The 23,151-nt window shown below is 49.1% G+C and overlaps 2 protein-coding genes across 2 annotated transcripts; both read right to left on the bottom strand.

Annotated features, from left to right (window-relative positions):
• Positions 1–86: 86 nt before the first annotated feature.
• On the bottom strand, positions 87–1,123 carry LOC127306801 (probable glutathione S-transferase GSTU6). Its single transcript, XM_051337514.2, has 2 exons — positions 704–1,123; positions 87–587 (listed from the first exon to the last, which is right to left on the bottom strand). The coding sequence occupies exons 1-2, from the start codon at positions 1,028–1,030 to the stop codon at positions 204–206; spliced, it is 711 nt and encodes a 236-aa protein (XP_051193474.1). The 5' UTR covers positions 1,031–1,123; the 3' UTR covers positions 87–203.
• A 12,790-nt stretch (positions 1,124–13,913) lies between these two features.
• LOC127306793 (uncharacterized) lies at positions 13,914–17,813 on the bottom strand. Its single transcript, XM_051337503.1, has 2 exons — positions 17,648–17,813; positions 13,914–15,869 (listed from the first exon to the last, which is right to left on the bottom strand). The coding sequence occupies exons 1-2, from the start codon at positions 17,796–17,798 to the stop codon at positions 14,146–14,148; spliced, it is 1,875 nt and encodes a 624-aa protein (XP_051193463.1). The 5' UTR covers positions 17,799–17,813; the 3' UTR covers positions 13,914–14,145.
• Between the last annotated feature and the right edge of the window lie 5,338 nt (positions 17,814–23,151).

The raw sequence follows: 23,151 nt of genomic DNA, 5'->3' as shown, positions 1-23,151 counted from the left end.
TACTTTCGTACAAACTAATGCGCACTATATTACGGCAAGGAGGCCCGAAGTATATATTAAGCATTTTCAGTCGACCTCGTGATTCCTTATACTGTAGTAAAAATGTTGACATATCCATCTTTTATTACACGAAGAACATGTTCTGAAGTACATATCCGATTTGCCACGTAATTCAACGATGAAAAGAGTACAACCGAATCATGTTAGCTGGCATTGGCAACCGGAGCGGAGCATAAACTAGCCATAAGCTTCTTGGCGAACTCCACCGCTTTGTCCGCGTCCGGCACAACCTCCCTCGCCGCCTCGGTACCTCCGAAACGCTCCGCCCAGGCGGCCAGGAGAGGAGTCTTGCCGGCTGCAACGAATGTCACGCCGAACAACCTGCGCAGCGCCTCGAACCATAACAAGTTGCATCCTACCACAAGGTCGAGGAACCCGATGGAGTCGCCGGCGAAGAAAGGCTTCCCATTCGAGCACTGGGCCAAGGCCGCCTCCAGCAGCTCGACCACGGCAAGCGTTTCTTTCACCTTCTCTGCCCTTTCTTCCTGGGTCTTCGCCTTGAGAATGCCTAGCCAGGCAGGGAACAACTGCATGGCAAGAAGAGTAACCATGACTCTGGAGCGTGAGAAAACCATGACTCCGGCAGATCAAATGGAAGCCGCAAAGTGGAGGAGAAAAAGCATGAGAAAATAAACGCACGCACCTTGTCGTCGACGTAGGCGGCCCAGAAGCGAGCGGTGGCGCGGTCATAGGGGTCTGCGGGGAGGATGGAGGAGCCGTTGGTTCCAGGCCAGACCTCGTCGATGTACTGCACGATGATCTGGGACTCGCAGAGCGGCACGCCGTTGTGGATGAGCACGGGCACCTTCTTGTACACGGGGTTGTACTTGAGGAGGAGCTCGCCCTTGTCGATGACATCCTGCTCGATGTACTCGTAGCTCACGCCCTTCATGTGCAGCGCCATGCGGACGCGGACCACGAATGGGCTCACCAGCAAGCCCAGCAGCTTCAGATCTCCTTCACCCGCCATTGTTTTGCTCTCCTAGCTCTTAGTGCTACTCTCTCTCTCCCTCTCTCTCTTGCTCGGTTGCCCTGGGTATGGATCGTTCTGCCCGACGTCTATATATATACAAGTGAAGGGTCAACCGTTGTTGAGAAGAGATCGACTATAGTAATCGATTATCAGTGTGTATGCCTTTTATCAGTGAGTATGGGCAACAAAATTGCTGCTGCTATTTCCAAAAAAGATCTGCTGACGTGGAGATGCAGCATCCACTAAACTAGAGCGGCACATATTTTCACACCGTATCTCCAGGATATATTATTCAGTCCATAATCATCGTCAATTATTCGAGGGAAATCAGATCTGTCGGTGGACGACGTACTGATTAGAGGCCTCTAGGGAGATCAATAATCATCTGATGCTCTTTCGTTTGTGTGAAAGGTGCTTTTTTCGGCTATAAATCATGCATTATCTTCTGTCCATAGCAAAGGTAGGGGAAAATCCCTTTCGTAGAAGCAACTCTGGAAAAAAACGGAAGTTGCATGCAATAAACGGACACGAGTATCACGCGCCGCTGAAGGCCGAGCCGCCTGTCATCATATAGCTTACAAGTTGTTTTTGTTTTTGAGAAAACACAGTACAAACGCATACCACATACACACTCATACACTTACCCCTATGACCACTTTCGAAAGACTGAGCCAGCAGATCGGATCTTGAAATTGACGAAATCATCACAGGCGCCTCGCTATTGATGGGAACGTCGCCTCTCCCACTAAAAAAACATTTTGCCTTTATGAGACACACAGAACTCAAACCTGAGGTTTGAACTTTGGTAGGCTGGAGGTACAACCACCATCCTAACCACCCAACCTCAGGTTGATTCTCTATAGCTTACAAGTTGGATTGTTATTTTCAATGGACTACACAGTATCCACGTGCCAGAAACATGCCACATGTACCAAATGCTCTAGTGGCGCGTGTGGATTAGCAAACCACGATGTTACTGTAATTATTTTGACTAAAATAATTATGTTGCTAATACTGAAATTGACAACAAAATGCAATTTAAAAATCTCAACATAGTTCACATACAGAGGCCTTAACATATAGGTCACCACCCATACATCCAAATATCAACTAAGTTTACATGCATAGAGCACTTATAACATAGTTCACCATTTATAGCATGGATAGATTATTACTTTATTATATGGCCGCCACGTGAACAACTAATAGTTGTTAATGAAATCGATGACAAACACCACATTGAGTTTCATGCGCGCTGTTGGTCTAGTAGTCAATAGCAGAGCTTGTCCAATCATCTTTAGATGTAAGCTACTGATGAAGTCCATCCATCCCTCGATGAGGAACATCACGCGGCCATCTTGCTCCATTTGGTAACCAATGTTGGTGATGGCACCGGTTGCTCCAACACGTACTCCAACTACGCCTTCAGTAGGGATGCCAAGGGAGGATACCCACTATTGTGGTAATTTCTAGTATGCCAACAAAACAAAAAAGCAATGTAAAACGAGAGCTTCCACCACAAGATATTTAAGCATGCACACAACAACAAAAAGGAAGAAAAACGTACAACTTGAAAGAAACATATCAAAGTGTTTCGGTTGACACTCATGTTTGACAGTCGGGTCACAAATGGAACCCCGGTGCAAGCATTGAGTGGCGGTAGAATTTCCAAAAGATGGTATTGCTAGGGATCGGTAAGGTCGCATCTTTGAGCGAACATGGTAGCTGCCAAGCGACATCATCATCATTATCCTCATTACCACCAAAGTTGAGATAGATAATGGTAATCCTTGGCACTTGAGTTGTCAAGTTGAAGTGTATCATCTCTCCTCCAGTGAGATTCTTCTCTCTAATGAACTGCCTCCATCCTTGGCAACGCGGAAGGGTCCTTGTCGACTCTTTCTTTATTGTGATGTTGTATGTGTCTCCATGAGTCTAGAAGGACACACTCCCTCCAAAAAAGTCATTGAAATATGACCTTACGTTCCACGTAAGAATCTAAGCACAAATCAGAAAAATAAACAAACATTAGATAAAGCAAGAACAATATACATTTCATCTAGTAAGTGCGGAAGTGCATGCACAATAGTTTGTTACTTACCACTTTATTTGCAAAACCATCAAAAAGATACACACCGAAGGATGCGCTCGTCGACAAGCTCGATGCGCATCTAGTGTGGCAGACATAACAAGACGACACCATATCCTGTTAAGATAATAAAAACTAAACATTTCAAACATTAACAATGCACTTATTATTTAAGACTAGAAGATTTGCACTATACCAACATTTTCCAAATTAAAACATAAATAGTACATCTAGTTGTACATCTAGAGATCGGTGTGCATAACTGATATAAAATCAGTCGGACTAGATAATATCGAGGGTATCGGCGCTGGTGGTCGGCTACTCCTCGTGCGTGCGAGAGGGGGCTGCACTAGCTAGAAATTAACTAAAAATTAAAAAGTGGAGGCTTAGGGCTCACTGCAATCGGCGGAATGGCGACGTGGCATGGCTGATGTAAGAAAAATTAGTGGTGTGTTGATAAAATGACACGCCATTACGCTTTAGCTGACGGTTTGGCTTGTGGGGCCTACATTGTGGCGTGTCATTCATTTTGTGTGACGCACCAACATATTATTCGCCACCAATATTAGATGTAGCGTATTTTTAGTTTGCCACGCCACAGATCACATAACTCCTATAAGCAATAATTCTCTACTAGTGCATAGAGCCGATGTACTAGGAGCTTGTCTTTCCACTAGCAATATGACATATGACAAGGTTAGTTTAGCTACGCACCACCCATTCAGGGTACACGGTTAGAGTGATCAATTATTATTTAATCCCATATGAAACACATTGGAAACTTCCATGTGCCTTCAACCCCTTTCAAGAGTTACACCACCAACACATGTCATGCGTAAGGGTTTACAATCTCTATCTAAATTCGTTTCCTTTAGGAAATAGGGTTTCTTGTGTGCAAGCTATAAACGAGGTGGAAACTTTTATTAAACACTATTAACATACGCAAACAAGTGAAACTAGACTTGTGTGATAGCGGATATATACTTGAATTCCATGGGTTTAATTATTGAACTTCTTCTTCTAAAAATCCAAAAAATTCCAATAATGATCGTTGTGGGAATGAATATCGCCTAACTAAGGGGACCCCATGTGTGACATCCTGGAGCGCTCCTAGCGGCGCAGAAAAGATATGTGTTGGTCTGTGGGGTTAGTCTAGATATCCTAGCTTAGAGAGCTGCCAAGGGTAACATGCTCGGTCGGGGGTGGACAAGGTGTTACATTTGGTATCAGAGCCGATCCACACAGTTACATAGGCACCTACAAGTTAGAGACGTGGACATGTGGCCAATCGTGGCACATGTGCTGGCACTAGACGCATGTACGTGTGCTAAGAGAGTAATTTGCTGGGTTGGGGTTGATCGGCAAGGATGTCGATATTCTAAGGGGGATGAGTGTGACATAGTGGCCCCGGGATCCAAAGGATTAACATGAGTTGCAGTTTATTTTCTGAAAGCTCATCTCCAAATAATTCTGAGGTTAAAGTTCTCATGAAAGACCTGTGAGGACAATCTAGATATTCTAGAGATTCTAGGAGTAAAAGGCTCGGTCGGGGGTGGCATGGGTGTTACATTACGCCTAAGGATGGCAATGGGCAGGATATGGGCAGGATAGAGCAATACCATACCCATACCCATGTAGCCAATGGGTACAAACGTCTACCCATACCCGTATCCATGGGTATAAAACTTTACCCATGCCCATACCCGGCGGGTACCCGTACCCATTGGGTACCCGGTGGGTAGGATAAATTGTACACAAGTCAATCACAATTTTACATTTATCAATAACAAATTTGATTATAAAATTTAACTATCTCAACTTAATAACATGTAGTTGAGTACATAACAATTAATATAATATAGAAATCACATTCTCATATTCTAACACATAAGTCAACAAAAATAAACGTGTCACGTAAGATTTAACAATAAACGGGCAGGGTATGGGTTTACCCGCGGGTACGAGGCTATACATGTGCCCTGCCCATGACTTAGCGGGCAGGGTATGGGTACTACCCATGGGCATAAAAGTGTACCCATACCCTGCCCATGCGGGTACGGTACCCACGGGTACCCGTACCCGTGGGTAAAATTGCCATCCTTGATTACGCCTACTAGGCGCCTAGCGGACCAAGCCAAGCCAAGACTAGTGAACAAGAATTTATGGACATGGATGGTCAATAGTATGGGGGAATGCGCTACATAAAACAAAATTTTACCACACATAACCAAGATCATATGCTAAGAGAGAGACAACATATCATACCCTCAATGAAAGATCTAGCAGAATGTCGATGACATTTTCATAGAAGACGTGAGGAGATGTGTTATTCCTCGAACTACTCCCACAATCAAGTGTTGCACATGCAGAACCTCGACAGTATCCACACGTACAAGATTAGCAACACTGACATCGAAGTGCGATCAAGCACACCGTCAAAGCAGGAATGTGTCCATGAAGATCCGGTAGCGCTTCCACAATTGCTAGCTAGATAAGAGCATCCCCACTCGTTGGCGCTCCCCACGCCCAAATCCGGACGAAACAACCGCCGGATTGGACGAAATTAAGTCGTGGGGAGTATCGTATTTCCAGTCGTCCACCCGGAGTTCGGCGGACATAGTTTAAATTCAAACAAAGCGCCGTCCCGCGCTACAAGTACGGCCAGTTGATCGGCAAAAGGAGCAAAAGGAGCAGCCACAGATCGGTGATCGGAGGGAAATTACACGGAAACAGGCTCATCGGCAGTCCCGGCCGGCACGGCGGTGTCCGACGGACCAGTTTCCTCACACGCCGTGGCCGAAGCGGCTACGGCAGCCGACGAGGAAGCAGCGGCAGTGGATGTCGAAGCAGCCGCAGTCGACGAGGTAGATGGTGAGGAAGCCGAGGTAGGAGCCGGCGGAGACGACGAAGGACTGGCCGGAGTGGCTCGGAGGACGTCGCTGCGGTGGCCCTGGTACCAATTCCTCGTCTCCTCGTCCATCAGTTCCATGTTGCCGCCGCCCATCAGGAACGCCAAGTCTGTGTTCCTCTTCTTCGCCGCTGCCGTCGTCTTCAGCAGGGCGATCCGGACGCCTTGGTTGGCGAGCATCTCCCGCCACCTGCCGTCAAACTTGTCGTTCCTCCCGTCGGCGTGCGACCTCAAGTCGGCCCAGCACTTGTCGATCGACGCCTGCATCCTGTCGGCGGGATTGTCCGTCTTTTTGAGCTCTTTGAGCTTCTTCTGGCCGAGTTCAGGGCGCCCTTCCGCCGCGCAAGCCGCCGGAGCGTCGGGGTTGTACTGCTCGGTCTTGCTCTTCAAGAGGGTCGTGCGGGTTTCCTTCCACTTCTCGCAGTTCTCGAGGTGGGCGTAGACGTTCAGGAACTTGAACTGCAGGCCGGTGTCGTCCGTGTACATGTCCAAAGCACGGCGCAGCTGGGAAAAAAGAGCACGGCGATACGGGTCAGCTCACGACGATGTACCTCGGTGATGCAGGGTCGACGGAGCATACCTTTTGCTCCAAGTCGTGGCCGCTGATCGGCCTTTTTTCGACCTCCTCCTGTATGTCATGCCATTTGTTGCACGCCGTATGCATGATCCCCCAATGGGTGGCCATTGCCTTGTCTCCCCGGTACACGTTCATGTTCGTCTTGTTGAAGTAGGGATCGACGAGTTTGCGTTCCTCGTACGCCTGCCTCACTCGAAGCCAATATGTGTCGAACGACTGATTGGCCCCGATTATGCCGTTCGTGGACACGGTCATCCAAGCTTCGGCGAGGCACTCCTCTTCCTTCGGCGTCCATTTGATACGCGGTTCGGCAGGCGGCGAGTCCTTCTTCCTCTTCTTCTTCCCCTTCGACAGGTTGGCGGCGGCTTGAGTTGGCTCTTCTTCTTCCTCGTCTTCTTCTTCGACGGCTTGGCTTCCATCGGCAACATCCTCCCGATGCTCGTTGCGCGCCGCCACAGCTGTCGTCGCCCTCGCCTCCTCTTGCGTGAAGAACCCCGGGCTCGCAGCGGCGGCGGCCGTGAAGAACCCCGGGCTCGCAGCGGCGGCCATGGAGCCGCAGGTGATCATCTCGTGGATCTCCTCTTCGTTCGGCGCCGCCATCGCACCGAACGGGAGCGGCCCTCGTCGCAGGGCCGCGAGGTGCCCTCGAACTGGCCGCCGCTGCCGACGTCAAGCTCGGGCGGCGACGGCGTGGACCTGGACGGTTGGACGTAGGCGCCCTCTTGGAACACGGCAGGCGGCGACTGCAAGTACATCGAAGGGGAGAAGGACGACGGGGAACTAGTTGTACCTTGCGTCGGCCATTGGCCGGGGAACATGCTGCCGCCGCCGCTCATGGCCATGCTGATCTTCCTCGCTTGTTCGTCCTGGGCCGCCGCCGCCGCCCTCTTGGCGGTGGCTCTTTTCACCCTCTCCGTCCTGCCGCTTGTTTCCACCTCGCGCCGTTTCTCGTCCGCCGCCCACTCGGCGTTCGTCATGCCCGGCGGCCGCTCTTTCTTCGCCCGCGGCTTCCTCGTCGGCGCCTTCGGCGGCATTGTGGTGGACGAGAAGACGAGGAGGAGAGTGGTGGTGGACGAGAAGACGCCGCCGGGAACTGGAACTGGAAGACGAGGAGAATGGACAAATTCGGCGGGAGAGAATGGGGATATGCAAGCAAATTGGAGGGAAAATCGACAGGATTTGGTTTTCCTGTCGCCGACTACGCGGGTCCACACGATGTTTCGCGCCAAAATCTTTCGTCCGGAGTCCCCGAGCGCGCCCCGGGGGACCGGGGATGGCGTGGGCTCGCCGGATGGATGAAGGGCCAAATCCGGACGAAAACGAGGAACCGGGGGCGCGACTGGGCCGATTTACGCCGTCCGGGTGTAAAAATGGCTCGCCGGGGGCCTGTTCGGGGGGACGAGTGGAGATGCTCTAAGATCTAGACGGTGGTAGAAATCCGGCAGCACTTCATGCGGAAGAAGGGCGACATTGACTACGACTTCCCTGCGGCGGGTAGGGATTAGCCCAAGGAGGGGCTTTGGTGGTGGTGCTTAGGCGACAGCTTGGACGGTCGAGGTAGAGTTTTGGGAGGGGCACACGACACGTGTTGTGCCACCCCATCTCCTCTTCGTCGCTTACAAAGGGGGATGACCGGCTGGGGGTGGATTTCTAGCTAGGTTTGGACTCCTCTCTCCCAAACCGACTTGGGGGAGTCGGAGTCTACGCAGACTCCTCCTTCCCAACTGACCAAGGGGGAGTCGCAACCCATGTTGACTCCTCCCGCCCTAGCTTGATGCGCCAGCTGGGTGGGTCCCATGGTTCTCCTCTAGGTTTTGACCTTCTGGGCCGTTCCGAACCTTCCACAAAATATTTGGGACCTTCTTGGATGTTTCTAGATTATTCCATAATTGCTAAGCATTTCGAACACCCTTGGTCGTATTCTAGACACCTCTGAAATATTTCGAGACTCTTCGACTACTCTCTCACAACCTCTTCTTACATATCTTAATTCACAGTCACATTCGAAATGTCGCTAAACCTTTAAGTGTGTGACCCTACGTGTTTGGATATATGCAGACATATTAGGAATACCATTCACCATGATGATCGGTGTCGAGCACTTAATAACCGTAAAGATTCCCACACATAACACATATATATTTATCGTGTGAAAGTTTTCTATTACTTTTGGATACATGTCGTATCATTTCTCGATAGTTCACATAACTCGAGGTGAAACTATTATGTTATCTTTGTTACCCGGCATGTACTCTTTTACTCGTTCCGTATTATCGATGTTTTTGTGACTTACCAACTAAGTCACGTGTCCGGTTAGACGATGAAGAACATAATAATACACAAGTGTGCCCTAAGTATATCTCTCCATTAGCGGAGTAGTAATTCTCAATCTCGATATAATGTACAACTATGACATACTTTCTGGTATGTATGATGAACACCATTGGTATTCAGGTCTACACTTATCCCATGGTTAAATGAATCTTAGTAAACGGTAATATTTGTCTCTAGAAACTACAAATAATTCCATTCAGGGTTCATCTAATACCATTGTTTCCCCAACATTGTTGCTCTCATATATCAACGGTAACCTTGTAACACTTTAATATTGCCCATAGTCAGGAAAACAAGACCATTAATAATATAAGAACTAGTATTAGCGGCGAGACTAGGGATATCTATTTGGATTCATAATTCCACACATGTAGTTAGGTTTCCTCTAATATCACACATATATGGAACCAATACAACTGTAGCACAGAACTATAAACTTAATTATGAATCAGGAAATATGAATCATACAACTTTATCATCGCATCCAGGGCATATTTTCTTTAAATACATTAAAGATGAAGAAAACAGATGAAATACAAGGTCAAATATGAAGACAATAGGAAAACACAAGGTCAAACATGATGCCCATTAGGTGGAGTCATAGTTGGGCTAGTCCACCATGGATCATGGCACATCCTCTCTCACCTCCATATCCCTCCTAAACTAGTGGACAAAGTTTTACCAATGTACCCATCTCACCGGCGACCATGAAGGGTGGTCTTGGTCATGTGTCAAGGACACCTTCCCTATATAAACTCAAAACGAAGATGGAGCTCATTCACTGAAGACAATTGATTGTCCACAAAATATTAAATAAGCCCTTGGGAGTCAAAATTTTGCCAGCTTGGTTGATTGTGCAAAAAGGAATGTTTGCACAACACACATATTAAATTAGCCAAGAACATGCACGAGGAGGAACGCCCAAAACAATGGTTTTTATAGGGCCAACTTTTGGCAATCGCAAAATGCCCTCCCATGGTTGTTTGTGTGCAGATACATAAACCTTTGCACATGTCATGTTTATCTAATATATTTTAAGTTAATCCCTTCTATCATAGAATGGAGCATCGATTCTAGATAAGATTTATACAAAGAAGATGCACATAAACATTGTGATTCCGTTCCCGCAATCGAATCTAGTTTTGTTCACTTTTATAATCCATTTTTGTATTTATGTTTGGAGTGTTTTTACATAATTTTTTTCTATTCATCGCACACACGGTCGGTTGTTTAAAATTCCTTAACGAGTAGCTTCATGTTGTCGTTTCACATTACTTTTGTGGTGTATGTTTTCCGTTTTAACATACATAGATAAGTAGATCTATATTTTCCTAATATATAGTACTAAGATGTAGATCTACTCGTTAGTGAATGTCAAAACAAAAACCTGACAACATGAAAGTTGTGCGAAACAGCGAGATGAAGCTACTCCTAAAAGGGAATTTCAAACGGTCGACCATGTGCAACAAACTTAACAAAATCTGTCTATAATAATATCCAAACATGAACATGAAATCAAACTTTAAACAGTCAAAGAAACTACGAAGCCAATAGTTGGGACGGAATCACAATATATCATGCAACTCTTATCATGAACTGAACCACCATTGTATAGGTAGAAGGATTTAAGATGAAAGATTTAATATAAACATACAATGTGTAAGCCTCCTTTTACATGCAGTGTAACCAAACACACTCAACATGTATCTGTTGGAGCTGATTGAAGATGATGCGGGTGACCAAAATAAAATGAAGAATGTGGCTCTAGACTTGGCCCAGTCCATCATGACTTCCTAGGAACTGCGCACCTAGATGAACAAAGATCTTACATGCAACCAAAAAACTCTCATTCAATGCAAGATTAAAAAAAAACTAGAGCTTCCAGAGCTTCGGTTTTCGTTTCAAGGAGGCTCGATCAACTCGGACTGATGTTGTGCCGGACCTTGACTTTGCTCCTATGAAGCCTCGTTTGGCCCGGGATCCATGCTCAAACCCTTCAACGCCCTCCCATTGCAGGATGAGCTTACAAGGCGGCCCAATCTACTAAAAAAATGTCAATTCTAGCGTACATTACGGTGATCAACGGTATAATTCCGTCGTACAACCATAATAACTAGTACTAACTTGACAACCACGTTGCTCGAGGCACCCAGTACACTCTGATGTCCCATTTTGACAACTTACTTATTCAAGAAATGTGCCTCAAATATATGAAATGCAAATGATGCTAATGATATGCTCATGAAAAATAATGTTTGCACTTTCATGTTTGAGTAACTTTTGGACATGTCCAATTCATTAAGAGCAAAAGATTTTGACGGTTCCCAATGGATCAACATTTAAGTACTGCTGGCTATGTCTTATATTTCTATTTGCGGATTTTAAGTTTTAACTTCTATTTTCAGCATAATATATAGTAGGGCTAACGTTTGGCATATATGGTTGATTTGGTTACGACTATATTAACACTTAAACTATTGTTACTAGCAGTATGGAGATGAAGCTAGCAACTCAATGGAAAGCTTAGTTAACTGTGAAGGTCATGGTTTAAGAGGATGTAGACTAAAACTTGAATGTTCGGTTCATCGTGATTCTATAACCTTTAACTTAAAGGCTGAGATGCTAGTATGCTTATTTAGCGCTTCATCCAGCATCCACAGGATTCTCAAAACTTAGGAATAGAAAAACCATATGACTGGAGTGGTATGTCATGTTGATTCTTAAAGGATTAGAAAACTAGAAGATTTTAGATCAATCGGTGTTTGATTGCAGAGAAAACCCGAAGGAATTGTAAAAGAAAAGGTTGGAGTGGATGGAAATTTTCCTAAAAATATAGTGAAAAAAAGAGGAATCCTTTGAAGTAATTTCAAATTCTCTTAGCAAACGTCTTCTGTACGAAAGAAATCATAAGGATCCTACATGATCCCTTCGAATCAAAGGAGCCATTAGTCCTTCTACAAAACCCGAGCTAGTACTGTGGCTTTGAGCTTCTTTCATGAAACCTGGACGTAAGGGTAAGGTACTTGGGTACAATTATTTACATTTGCAAATGGTCATGTTGCTGACTTTTAGAGTTTATATGGTTCAGTTTAACTAGTTCAGATATGCAAGCAAACACGACGTACACTGATGGGTTTTCGCTACATTTCCTCAGAGATGTGCAGTTTATAACTTGTTCTGTCCTGAATCAAATACATATGCACCAGCATGTACTGAACTTGGGTGATAACAGCCTCTTACAGGAATCCGCGACTGTAGCAAATCAGACAAGGATGATACCAAGATAATCGTACACAGAACAATGCTACAGCAGTTCTAAACTTCAGAATACGTGCTCATTGCATTTTCAGATGGACATGCATGCGAACGCTTAAACAACAATTAGATGCATAAACTAGCATAGTACAACCACTACCAACTGAAAATAAAACCGAGGGATGGCTACTGTCTGATCTGAAGCGTTAACTTTCAGTCATTGCTAAAAGTTTGCAGTTTACATGTTAACGGAAAAGAACATGATATCCCCTGATTTTTGTCCCATGAACGGATGAACCAATAATCAACCAACGAACACGTGCGCGTCTCCGCAGTGCATCATTCGCATTAACTCGTTCAGTGAGCTATTTGAACGTGAGAGATTAGTTGAGAATCGATTTCACCTGACGATCCAATTCCGACGGCATTTTAGCACGGTGCAGCGAGGGTTATCATACCCTCCTATCCGAGATATCGGCGCTCACTCATCGCTTCAACAGTATGTCCGAGATATGCACGCAAGCAAAGACATACACCAAGAGAGCAAACATCACAGCACTGCATGCTATCAGGATGGGGTTTCACTACATATATTTCAGAGATGTGCAGGTAACTTGTCCTGTCGTGAATCGAATGCCCGTGCACTAGCTTGTACTGAACTTGGGGACAACAGTCTCTTGCATGAATCTGCGACTGTAGCTAATGAGACAAGCATGATACCAAGACAATTGTATATAGAGTAACTCCGCAGCAGTTCTGAAATTCAGAATATGTGCTTACTGCATTGTCATAGATGGACATGCATGTCAGCTTGTTTAAACAACAATTAGGTGTATAAGCTACCATAGCACAACTACTACTAACTGAAAACAAAACCAATGGTTGCATTGCCTACTCTCCAATCTGAAGCATTAAGGTTCAGTCGTTCCAACACTTTTGCACTTTACATGTTAACGGAAGAGAACATGATATCGCCCTGATTTTTGTGTCCCATGAACCACTAATCAACCAACGTGCACGTGCGCATCTCCACTGTGTCCCCATCATTCCCATTATCTCGTTCAGTGAGCTGCTGTTCGCCGAGGAGCTGTTTGGACTTGAGAGAATCGATTTCACCTGAACGATCCAAATCCGACGGCATTTAGCACGGTGCAGAGAGGGTTATTATGCCCTCCTGTCCGAGATATTGGCGCTCACTCATCAGTTCATCAGTTTACCCGAGATCATTGTCTTGGTTCAGTAAAAGCAGTGTTAAAGCAAATAACACATCGCGAGGCAGAAGAATTCCATAAGCTGATCGATATCTACCGTGATGCTATGGTGCTTCCCCTGTTTGCCAGTACTTACTGCAGAGCGATAAGGACAAAGTACCCACTGATAAGCACCATTGACCGGACGACAATGCAATCAACTGATCATTTGCCTAGACGCCCGCCCGGGCAGTGCAGACACCTTCGTGCGATTTGTCCCCATCATGGCCCAATAACTCGACATGATTTTCAGGCTAAAAGGACATGCAAGTTTCAGTGATCCAAGAACTGAAGATATGCCAAATACAGTTTTTCAGTGCGATGAACTGCTGGACCAAGATAGTGTTGATTTTCAGCGCCAAACACAGATTGGGACTGGAGACCTGAGCAGCACAAGCACAATAGTAAAACAACCAAATTTAACAGACGATGCAGAGAGTATGGCCAGACTATGCAAGTATTCTCGATTGACTGAATATTACTTTATTGGCATCAGGAGTTCACTTCAGCCTAAGTTAAGGTCTAATGCATGAACTGCTTAACATAGCGACATACACATTAACCAGCGATACTACAGCGCGGTATGTTTAGTTTCAGATGATGGCAACAGTACTCTCAGCACTGCCTTCATAGAGACTATGAACACAGGACGGCGAATTTTCTTTACAGGTTACGGCAAAACAGAAGGCTCCAGCTTTTTTACTTCCTAGTGAAGAGGTTGCGCAACTTGCCGCGCTCCAGCTTCTCGAGCAGCTTCTTGGCGCCGGCGACGTCCATCTCGGAGAGCTTCTTCAGGTACCCAATGGCGCCGTGCGCGATCATGAGTTTCTTGCACCTCTTGCTCGCCGACAGCGACAGGAGGCAGGAGATGGCGTACTTCTTGGCCGTGTTCCCGGGGCTCGGATCGAGCAGCTGCACCAGGTTCGGCACGCTCTTCTCGTCCTTCTTCACGTCCCTCGCGTTCGCCGGGCAGCTCATCAGGGTCGCCGTCGCCTGCGCGGCCACCTCGCGCGCGCCGTTCGACTTGGCCTCCAGCAGCCGGACCAGCAGCGGCATGGAGCCATGGTCGCCCACCAGGCGCTTCATCTCGGGGGAGCTGGAGATCCTGCAGATGGCCGCGGCGGCCGCCTGCTGCGCGCCGACAGAGCCGTCCCGGAGCACGTGCGCGAGCCGCGGGAGCACACCGAGCGTCACGAGGTTGTCCTGCGAGACTGCGGACACGAGGTTGCGGAGCGCGCCCACGGCGGGCTCCTGCGGCAGCGGTCCGTCGAGGTAGGCCAGCAGGCTGGGCAGCGCGCCCTCGGCGACCACGGCGCGCCGCAGCCCGTCGTTGCTGGACGTGAAGTTCTGCAGGCACTCCGCGGCGTACTCCTTGGACCCCAGCACGACGCCGCGGTCGAGCAGGCCGATCATGACGCGCACGATGCCCTCCTCGGCCAGCGCCTGCCGCGTCTCCGGCACCGCGGAGAGGTTCTTGAGCGCGCCGGCCGCCGCGGACTGGGAGATGGAGTCCCCGGTCTGGCAGATTTCGATGAGCGGACGCACGCCGCTGTGGCCGACGATCGCGCGGGCGATCTCGGGCGACATGGACAGCCGCTGTAGAGTGATGACTGCCTTCTCCCTGCCCACTAGGCTCCCCGACTCCGCCAGCCGGATGAGGGGCGGCAGCGCGCCCTCAGACACGAGCAAGCCCTCGCAGCTGCCGGACTCGGCGAGCAGGCAGAGGACGGTTGCGGCCTTCTCCCTGACCTTGGGCGCCGTCGCGGTGAGCAGCTGCACCAGCGCGGACACGTTGCCGCGGCCCAGCGCCGACAGCACGCTCTTCTCGTCCTCGCGCAGGGCATCCAGGAGGCCGTCCACAGCCCGGTTCTTCGCCTCGGCGTGCCCAATCTGCAGCCGAGCAAGCAGCTCCCGCACGTCCGTCTGCGAGGCCGCTGCCGTCGACACCGCCTCGGCAGAAGGGGCCGGAACCGTTGCGTCGGACAGCACGCCAGTCTTGACGAGCAGCCCGCAGTCCCGGAGGTTAAGGTCCAGCTTCCCGGCGAGCGCGTCGAGGTTGCTCTGCATCTGCAGCTTCCCAGCCTTGGGCGGCTCACGACAGAGCGCGCCCAGCTCGGCCGCCTCGGCGAGGGTGGCGGCCACGGACTGCAGCAGCTCCCGGCAGAGCGCGTTCTTGGAGAAGCAGGGGTGGCTGGACAGGTCCGAGAGGCACGGCGGCACCCTCTCCAGCCTGGCCGCGATGGCCTTCCACCTCCCGCCGAACCCCGTCGCCGCGCGCGCCGCCTCCAGCGCGGCCGGCACGAGCCCGCGCGCCCGCTCCAGCAACTCCTCCGCCGTCCCGTCCGGCGCAGCGTCCCCGGCCGGGCAGCTCCGCAGGCTCATTTCCCTGTCGCGGCAGCGGCTACAGCACCCCGCGTCGTGATCTGCAGCCATCCGACTAGATTAGTGATGGTGCTCAGTTGCTCACTCCTCGGCAAAGAAAGAAGCGGACAAATCTGGGAAAGCAAAATATACTGTAGTACTAGCGAAGGAGCTAGAAGCCCCGGAAGGAGACAATCGTCGTCTAGAGCGAATCAAAATACAACTTGGAAAGCTACTGCTAACCTCATCTACTGTATTCCAAGCACACTCATCTTTGGGTAGACGGAATGTTAAATCGAGTAAGATCGAATGCTGCGACGACACACGAAATCAGGAGCTGGTACGAAGGCCCTATCAGAATCCCCGGATTTTCTGACTGTTTTGCGCTCTTTGTTACTACTCCAAGTGGTGCGATTAGCCGCTAATGATGTCTGAATGAGAACAGACAAAGAGGGAAAACTGAAAAAAAAATCAGACTGTTGCAGTCGGTCCAGGCATTTGGAGTTTTGACCCGCAGATGATGGCTGAATGAGAACATACAAAGAGGAAAACTGAAATGAAGTCCAACAGCAGGAGAGGTGGCCAAGTGGTGCGATTAGCCGCTAGCAGTAGAATACAAAATGCTATAGCATTTGGCTGTGCATGTTAGATGGCATCAAAACAGAGTGGCCGAAGCATTTCTTCTAAGCAAACACGACTGAATTTTGCTTTGGCATTATTAGAATAGCTATAATCAGAGAGGGCGGCTACCGTTGCCGTCTCACCGAAGTGGGCGATCAGATCTGAAGCTAAGCCTGCAGTGCTTTTCTTAGAACGGAAGGAGCAAGATTTGAGCAACTCGATCATAGTTTTCACACCGCTTTTCCTGTATTCTAACCCACAAAGATCTAAACGCGTTCGTTACGCCTACGAATCATGGGGAAATAATTGTGTGGGACGACGACGTACCGTAGACGGACCGGGTCCTCCGAAAGCTTCATCACGCCATGATTTTTTTATCACTACCACGCATGCACAGAAAAAAAGAGAGTCTAAAGACTAGCCGTGATTACTTAGCACTAATTACGTAGTCACTGAAAAGGTGTGATACACGAAAATGAGGCAGACTACAGTTTAAAAGCTCAGGCGGGCCCTCCTGGCATTGACTCGTGGGGCGACGCACCGCGCACGCGATCACCAGCTTTTCCACCGTGGCAACGGCTTTTCCTCGCACGGACTGAAAGGTGCCGTTGGCTCGCTGCAGCAAAGCTGGTGGGGCCGCCGAATCAGTGAGCGAGTGGCCGGCCGGACCGCATGATGAGCCGGATCGGCAGCGTCGCGGGGAACCCAGCCGAGCCCAGAGCACAGCGTCTCGGGCTCGCGGACGCGGACGCGGACGCACGGGTGTGGGCCCGCCCCTGCTTCGTTCTGCTTCGGCAGCCAAAGGGGAGCCATGTTTGGTGGACCCACGTGTCATCGGGAGCGGTGGGCGTAGTGAATACAGCTGTTGCGCTAGTGTTTGCCTCCCACTGGCGTGCGAGCGCCGGTGATGAGGATGACATTTACTGCTGCCATGGCCCTATGATTTTGTTCAAATTTGACAGCTCTATACTTTTTCGAAATCAAATCGCTGGATCATGCGCCACCTTATTTGCGAGAGGTTAGCGGGGTCCTACGCGAATCTGCAAAGGGCTGTGCTGCAGCGGGTGTGGAGGAAAGCAGATACTTGGCTTGGAATCCTAGCAACGGAGCACGCAAAGGCAGGCGGCCGCGAGGAAGAAGGAAGGCAACATACAGCAGGACGCGTATGCAGGAAACTACATTCAAAACTAAAGGCAGGATCAAGCAAGCAACGAGTTACCTGCCCCTCCGATCCGCTCGCCTCCACCTAACGCCTCGCCGCTGACCCCTGCACCCGCCGCCCTCCTCCCGCTGCCGGCCGCCCGCGCGAAGAGACAGACCAGAACTAGCACCGCCGCCGCCGCTACTGCTGCGATTGGTATGCCAATCATCAATCAACGGGCCATCAGCAGCCGCGGCGAGGCGTGCGCGCGTCGGAGAGAAGAGCAAAGGGAAGCGGGATTGGGGAATGATTATGCAGGAGGAGTAGGCCACTCACCAACGGAAGTGGCTCCGCGCTCTTGGTAGTATTATCTAGCCGCGGCCGACAGGTCTCTCTGGCTCCGCGTCGCGCAGTTTCCAGCGAGCTGTTGTGGGAATTTATTTCTTCCCGGTGGAGAGGGGCTCTCCGCTTGGCTGGTAGCGCGGAGACGAGGTCGCGTTTGAATTCGCGGCGAGGTGGGCCGTCGGATCGGGGACGGGCACGTGGGGTTCAAGGTCTTGCTGGCGGATTCGACCGTTTGAGCGGTGCGGGTTTTGAATCGGGGTTGCGAGCGTGAGCGTGCGTCGCCGTGCGCTGCGGCGCTGCCGCTCGGCGGCCTTTCTACGGCTTTTTTGGACTGACATCCGCTGGCTGAGGACGTGTGAGCTGAGACAGGCGAGAGGGATTTTGAATTCAGGTCGCTGCTGTTTGGACTGGTCTAGCCACACGCTTTTCCGAATCTACTACTGTGAGTATTTATATGTGTTGAGAAGACACCACATGCTCAAAGCCTCAAACGGTGGTCACGGGCAGAAGCAAAAGGTGACTCCCCGTCGCAAAGCTAACTTCAACACCATCTTCACCGGCGTATCAATACCGGCTACAATAGTTTTCTCTAACATTTACCGTAAACGAACGGGTTTAAACTATGAAATAGTCGCTAATTTGCAGGTTCAATTTACAAAATGGCGCCAATCACTGTAAACGAATCGACCTGGAAAAAAAAAATTAAGGGCCGCACAAAAATCCGCTCGTCAGCCGTAATAGTATGGGTTGAAAGGCCGAACTGAGCATGAGCCGCACTTCTCTAGTAGTTTGCGCGTGACAGATATTTCAGCTCTTCCCCCTTGCACCTAGCCGTCGCCGATCTACACGCCCCCACCATCTTTTGCAACGCCAACGCCAGATCCGTCGGCGCCGGGTCCAGCTTGCATCTTCTGCCACCCTCTCCGGTGGTGACCATGTCTCACGGGGCAAGCGGAGGTCTGCCGAGCTCCCCCAACGTTGCGAATATGGTCGCAGCAGCAATAAGCATCAAGACGAGGAGGTACTTGGGGTACGAACGTGGTCACACAAGTAGGTGATACGGGCACCGGTACTCTCCTGGTGGTCCCCGCCCGGGACCTGGCGGCAGCCAAGCCGAATAGGGTGGTCCGCCCAAAAAATCTGCGGTAACGGTGATTTTGTAGAACTAGAGGTGACCGAGGGGGCGACGATGAGGCGACCGAGGGGGATGACGACGAGGTGGTCGAGGTCTATGCAGGTAAAGTGAAGACAAAAAGGACCGTCAGCTACCCCTACACGGTGATAGAAGATGCAACTTTGTGCCGGGCTTGGGCGGTCGTGGGGATGGGATGCGGTGTCCTGCACGGATCAAACCGGGAAGCGGTATTGGCAACACATCGAAGATAATTTTCATGAACTCATGCCTCGTATACGCGACCAGTGGATCGCATATACCAATCCCTCCAGGGCTGTTGGGACGTGATCAAACCAGCATGTAGCCGTTGGGCAGCGGGAACTACGTCGAATCCTCTTAGTGGTGTAACTATCGATGAATATGTGAGTCTCTCATGTATGTCAACTATTGTTTGGTAATAGTAACTATTTCGTCCTTGTTTTGTATTGTAGGACCACATTGCAGATGCTAGGTATAGAAACATGATCGGCAGCAAGGGCAAAAGCTTTTCATTCAAACACTTCTTTGATGTGCTCCAACACCTTCCCAAGTGGCAATTGAGGGATCAAGAAACAACACCTAAGAAAGGGTCAATGGTTAACATGCATGATAGTGAGGATGAGAAAGATGGAGGAAACAATGACAAGCCCAAGGAAAGGAAGAAGGCCAAAGAGAGGATGAAGCTTGAGGTGGAGGCATCATTGTTGAGGTACAAATTCGATCAAATGATGAAGTCGAAGGAGGCAATGACGGTGAAGACATTGGAGGCAAAGCTTTTCATTGCCGAGAAGAAGAGAGATGTGAAGCTTGCAAAGGTTGAAGCCACACGAGAAGAAGCAAGGCGCAATACCGAGTTGGAGGAGATGAAGATCAATGTGAAGAAAGCCAAGGCAATGAAGGAGCTCTTGGAAGAAGAGAGGGAGATCATGATGATGTCCACAAAGGACATGAATGAGCACTAATTGGAGTGGTGGAAGGATGCCATGATAGAGATCACAGAGAGAAGAAGGCTAGCACATCAAGTGGCAAGCGGTGGTTCATCGGCTACTCGTGGAGGTGGTGGCGATAAAGGTGGCGACGGTGGTGGCGCATTGGCTACTAATTGAGGTGGTGGTGATGAAGGTATCACGGTTTGATTTGGGTGACGAGGTACACCAACTATTTGCTATGAACTATGCTCGATTTGTTTTGAACTTGTCGCGGTGATTTGATGTAGAACTACGAACTATGCATCGATTGTTTGCATTTAGAAATTTGTGATCATGAACTTGCATATGAAATATGTGAAAATCCCTGATTTTAGGGGTTCGGATGCTGTTTGCGCGGAACAGAGCCCGTAAACCAAACCCGTTGTTTTATGGGTTCGCTTTACGGGCTCTGTTTCGCGCCATCGGTTTCTCGACCCGTAAATACGAGTTCAACGACCTGAATTCGCGTTTTACAGGTCACATCTTTACATTAACTCTTACGGATGATCTTAGAGTGCATGTCACATATCTAGTAACTTGTCCAGCTCAGCAGTAAGTCGAGGAGGCCGGTCTGCCGGGCCAGGCGTCGGACTGGCCGGTGGCACGCCCGGTGCCGCCGGGCCGTAGACCGAGCCAGTCGGCAGCTGCCAGGCCTAGCACTGGGCTTGCACCGAGTGGGCGAGTTGATCTCCTGGAAGTGCCCCGGTGCGCACCGGCACAGGGGCCGGCCTACACCGGGATGGCCAGTGCATGAGCCGGTGTCGCCGGGCCAGGCGCCGGGCCAGCCGGCAGAAACTGGATGAGGGACCGGGTGGGCACCGGGCGTCCTTTCCAAGCACCATGGAATATGCCCGGTGGGCACCGGTGCTAGGGCCGATGGGCGCCGAGCCAGCCGGCCATGTGGTGCCGCCGGACCAGGTGCCGGCCTGAAGAGAGAAAAAGTGTCCCCTTTTCTCATCGAAGTGGGAGGGGTCTCCCTTCAGCTTCTTGTTCCATTGATACACCATTATGCATGTTAAACTAATATCTGAGAATAATCTTGTAGGCATGTATTAGTACGATTACTCTAGCTACGGTGTCATTTTTTCTTGACTAGCTACGGTGTCATTGTTACCAAAATAATGGATTAGGGTAAAATACCCTTACAGATCTCAACATAGCATTCGATATTCCTCGGATACCAGCAAATACAACATGTAGCATTATAAAAAGATGATCTTGATCATGATAGGCAACTCACAAGATCTAAACACGAGGCACAAATTGGAGAAGACAACCATCTAGCTACTGCTATGGACCCGTAGTCCAGGGATGAACTACTCACGCATCACTTTGGGAGCAGACATGGCGGTTTAGAGGCCTCCGGTGATGATCTCCCCCTCCGGCAGGGTGCTGGGGAGAGCTTCAGAACCCTCCCAAGCTAGGGTCTGCAATGGCGGCCGCGACAGATCTTTTCGTGGATGGAGGCTCGGGTATTTAGTTTTTTCCCGAGATCGTGAATAAATAGGTGGAAGGCGAGGTCGGTGGACGCCTGGGGGGCCCACACCACCCCTTGGTGCGGGCCTACCCTTGGCCGCGCCATGGGGTGGTCTGGCCGCCCTGTGGCGCCTCTTCGTCCCCCCTCTGGACTCTGTCTTCGTTACGGTAAAATATTGACATCGGCTTTTGTTTCGTCCAATTTTGAGAATATTTCCTGTACAACTTTTCTGAAATACGAAACAACAGAAAACAGTAAACTGACACTATGGCATCTTGTCAATAGGTTAGTGCCGGAAAATGTATAAAAGTGCAACGAAGTGTAAGCAAAACATATATAAATTGGTGTAAAACAAGCATGGAGCATCAAAATTTATATTTACGTTTGCAATGTAGCAAGACCTGAGTGACGCATTCGTGGCTTTGGTTAGGCCTTTGTGGCGAGCACACTCCTCCAAACGTAGACGTACTTCCCCTCAAAAGGAAGGAACTACGGGAATCATCTATGTGTCTCCGCGTGCTCCACTCTCGGTTACCTTTATCCTTGATTGCGCCTTTATATCTTGTCTAGCAATATCTTGCTTAGTTGTACACCTTGTCATCTATGTAAATTCACATAGTTGCATATCTAGAGAATTTACCTTTATGTCAAGCCTAAATTGAAAAAGAACTAAAAATTGGGTAGCACCTAATCACCCCCCCCCCCTCTCTAGGCGCGGCATACGATCCTTTCAAACAACGACTCCAACGAGTCAAAAATACAAATATACAATACAAAGATCTAAATCATACAAAATATCAAATACGTCCAAGTACGGACAAGAAACAAATGTGACTAAAAGTCTTAGAGATAACCAGTGGCGTCCATAACCCTGCCCAGGTCAAGCCGGAAGGATAACCTTGCTAACACCATCATATCATATCTATCAAAAGTCGGGCCAAGGGTTGCCGACAAAAGGGGAGGAGACAAAAGAGAAAGAAAGGCGAGAGTAAGTACCAATGCACGTACTTAGAGAGACTAGAATAACTGTGCTCGCCGGTGGGCAATATATATTGTTGTTGGCTCCCAAGTGCAGGAGATCAATTGTAGTCTTTTTCAATAAGAAAGGTTGTCGAACCCACGAGGAGCTGCAGGTATTGGTTAGCAAAATCAACAAGAAAGCGATAATAATAAAGTGGCAGTTTTGGTGTTTTTGGGTGTATAGTTTGCAATAAAAATAAAGTGCAGAAAGTAAATAGAAAATAAGTAAATGCTCTCGATGAGAGAAAAGCCCGCCAATACTCTATGCAGCAAGAGGACAAGCTCAAGTGTGTGTGTGCTTATATGAGACTAAAGTTTCCGAGGGCGACATGGATTCACTAGCATCTGACTTCTAAACAACACGGTAAATATTTTGTCAAGCTTTATTCAATTATGGGAGGAGCCTAAGTTTGCTGCAGCCATAGATATGTGCAAATACACCTCTTATGATGGGTCCTAGAGATATTTTCATGAGCACGTATAGGAACCATTAAAACATAAATATCCCACCATAGCCATAAGATCAGAGGTCCCCAACATAAACTCCTCTAATGCAACCCATAGTATTGGAAGGCGGTTTCTATCGTTCCGACCCTTCCAACACTAATGCATTACATTA

Source organism: Lolium perenne, chromosome 1, assembly GCF_019359855.2.
Source record: "Lolium perenne isolate Kyuss_39 chromosome 1, Kyuss_2.0, whole genome shotgun sequence".
Taxonomy (NCBI): Eukaryota; Viridiplantae; Streptophyta; class Magnoliopsida; order Poales; family Poaceae; genus Lolium; species Lolium perenne.
This window is presented reverse-complemented; position numbering and strand designations above follow the sequence as displayed.

Excerpts from the sequence above, each read along its gene's own strand:
- LOC127306793 (XM_051337503.1), bottom strand. The coding sequence starts at position 17,798 with ATGATTGGCATACCAATCGCAGCAGTAGCGGCGGCGGCGGTGCTAGTT. Across the intron at positions 15,870-17,647 it reads CGAGCGGATCGGAGGGGCAG|ATCACGACGCGGGGTGCTGT; the intron begins GTAACTCGTTGC and ends GGATGGCTGCAG.
- LOC127306801 (XM_051337514.2), bottom strand. The coding sequence starts at position 1,030 with ATGGCGGGTGAAGGAGATCTGAAGCTGCTGGGCTTGCTGGTGAGCCCA. Across the intron at positions 588-703 it reads CCGCCTACGTCGACGACAAG|TTGTTCCCTGCCTGGCTAGG; the intron begins GTGCGTGCGTTT and ends CTTGCCATGCAG.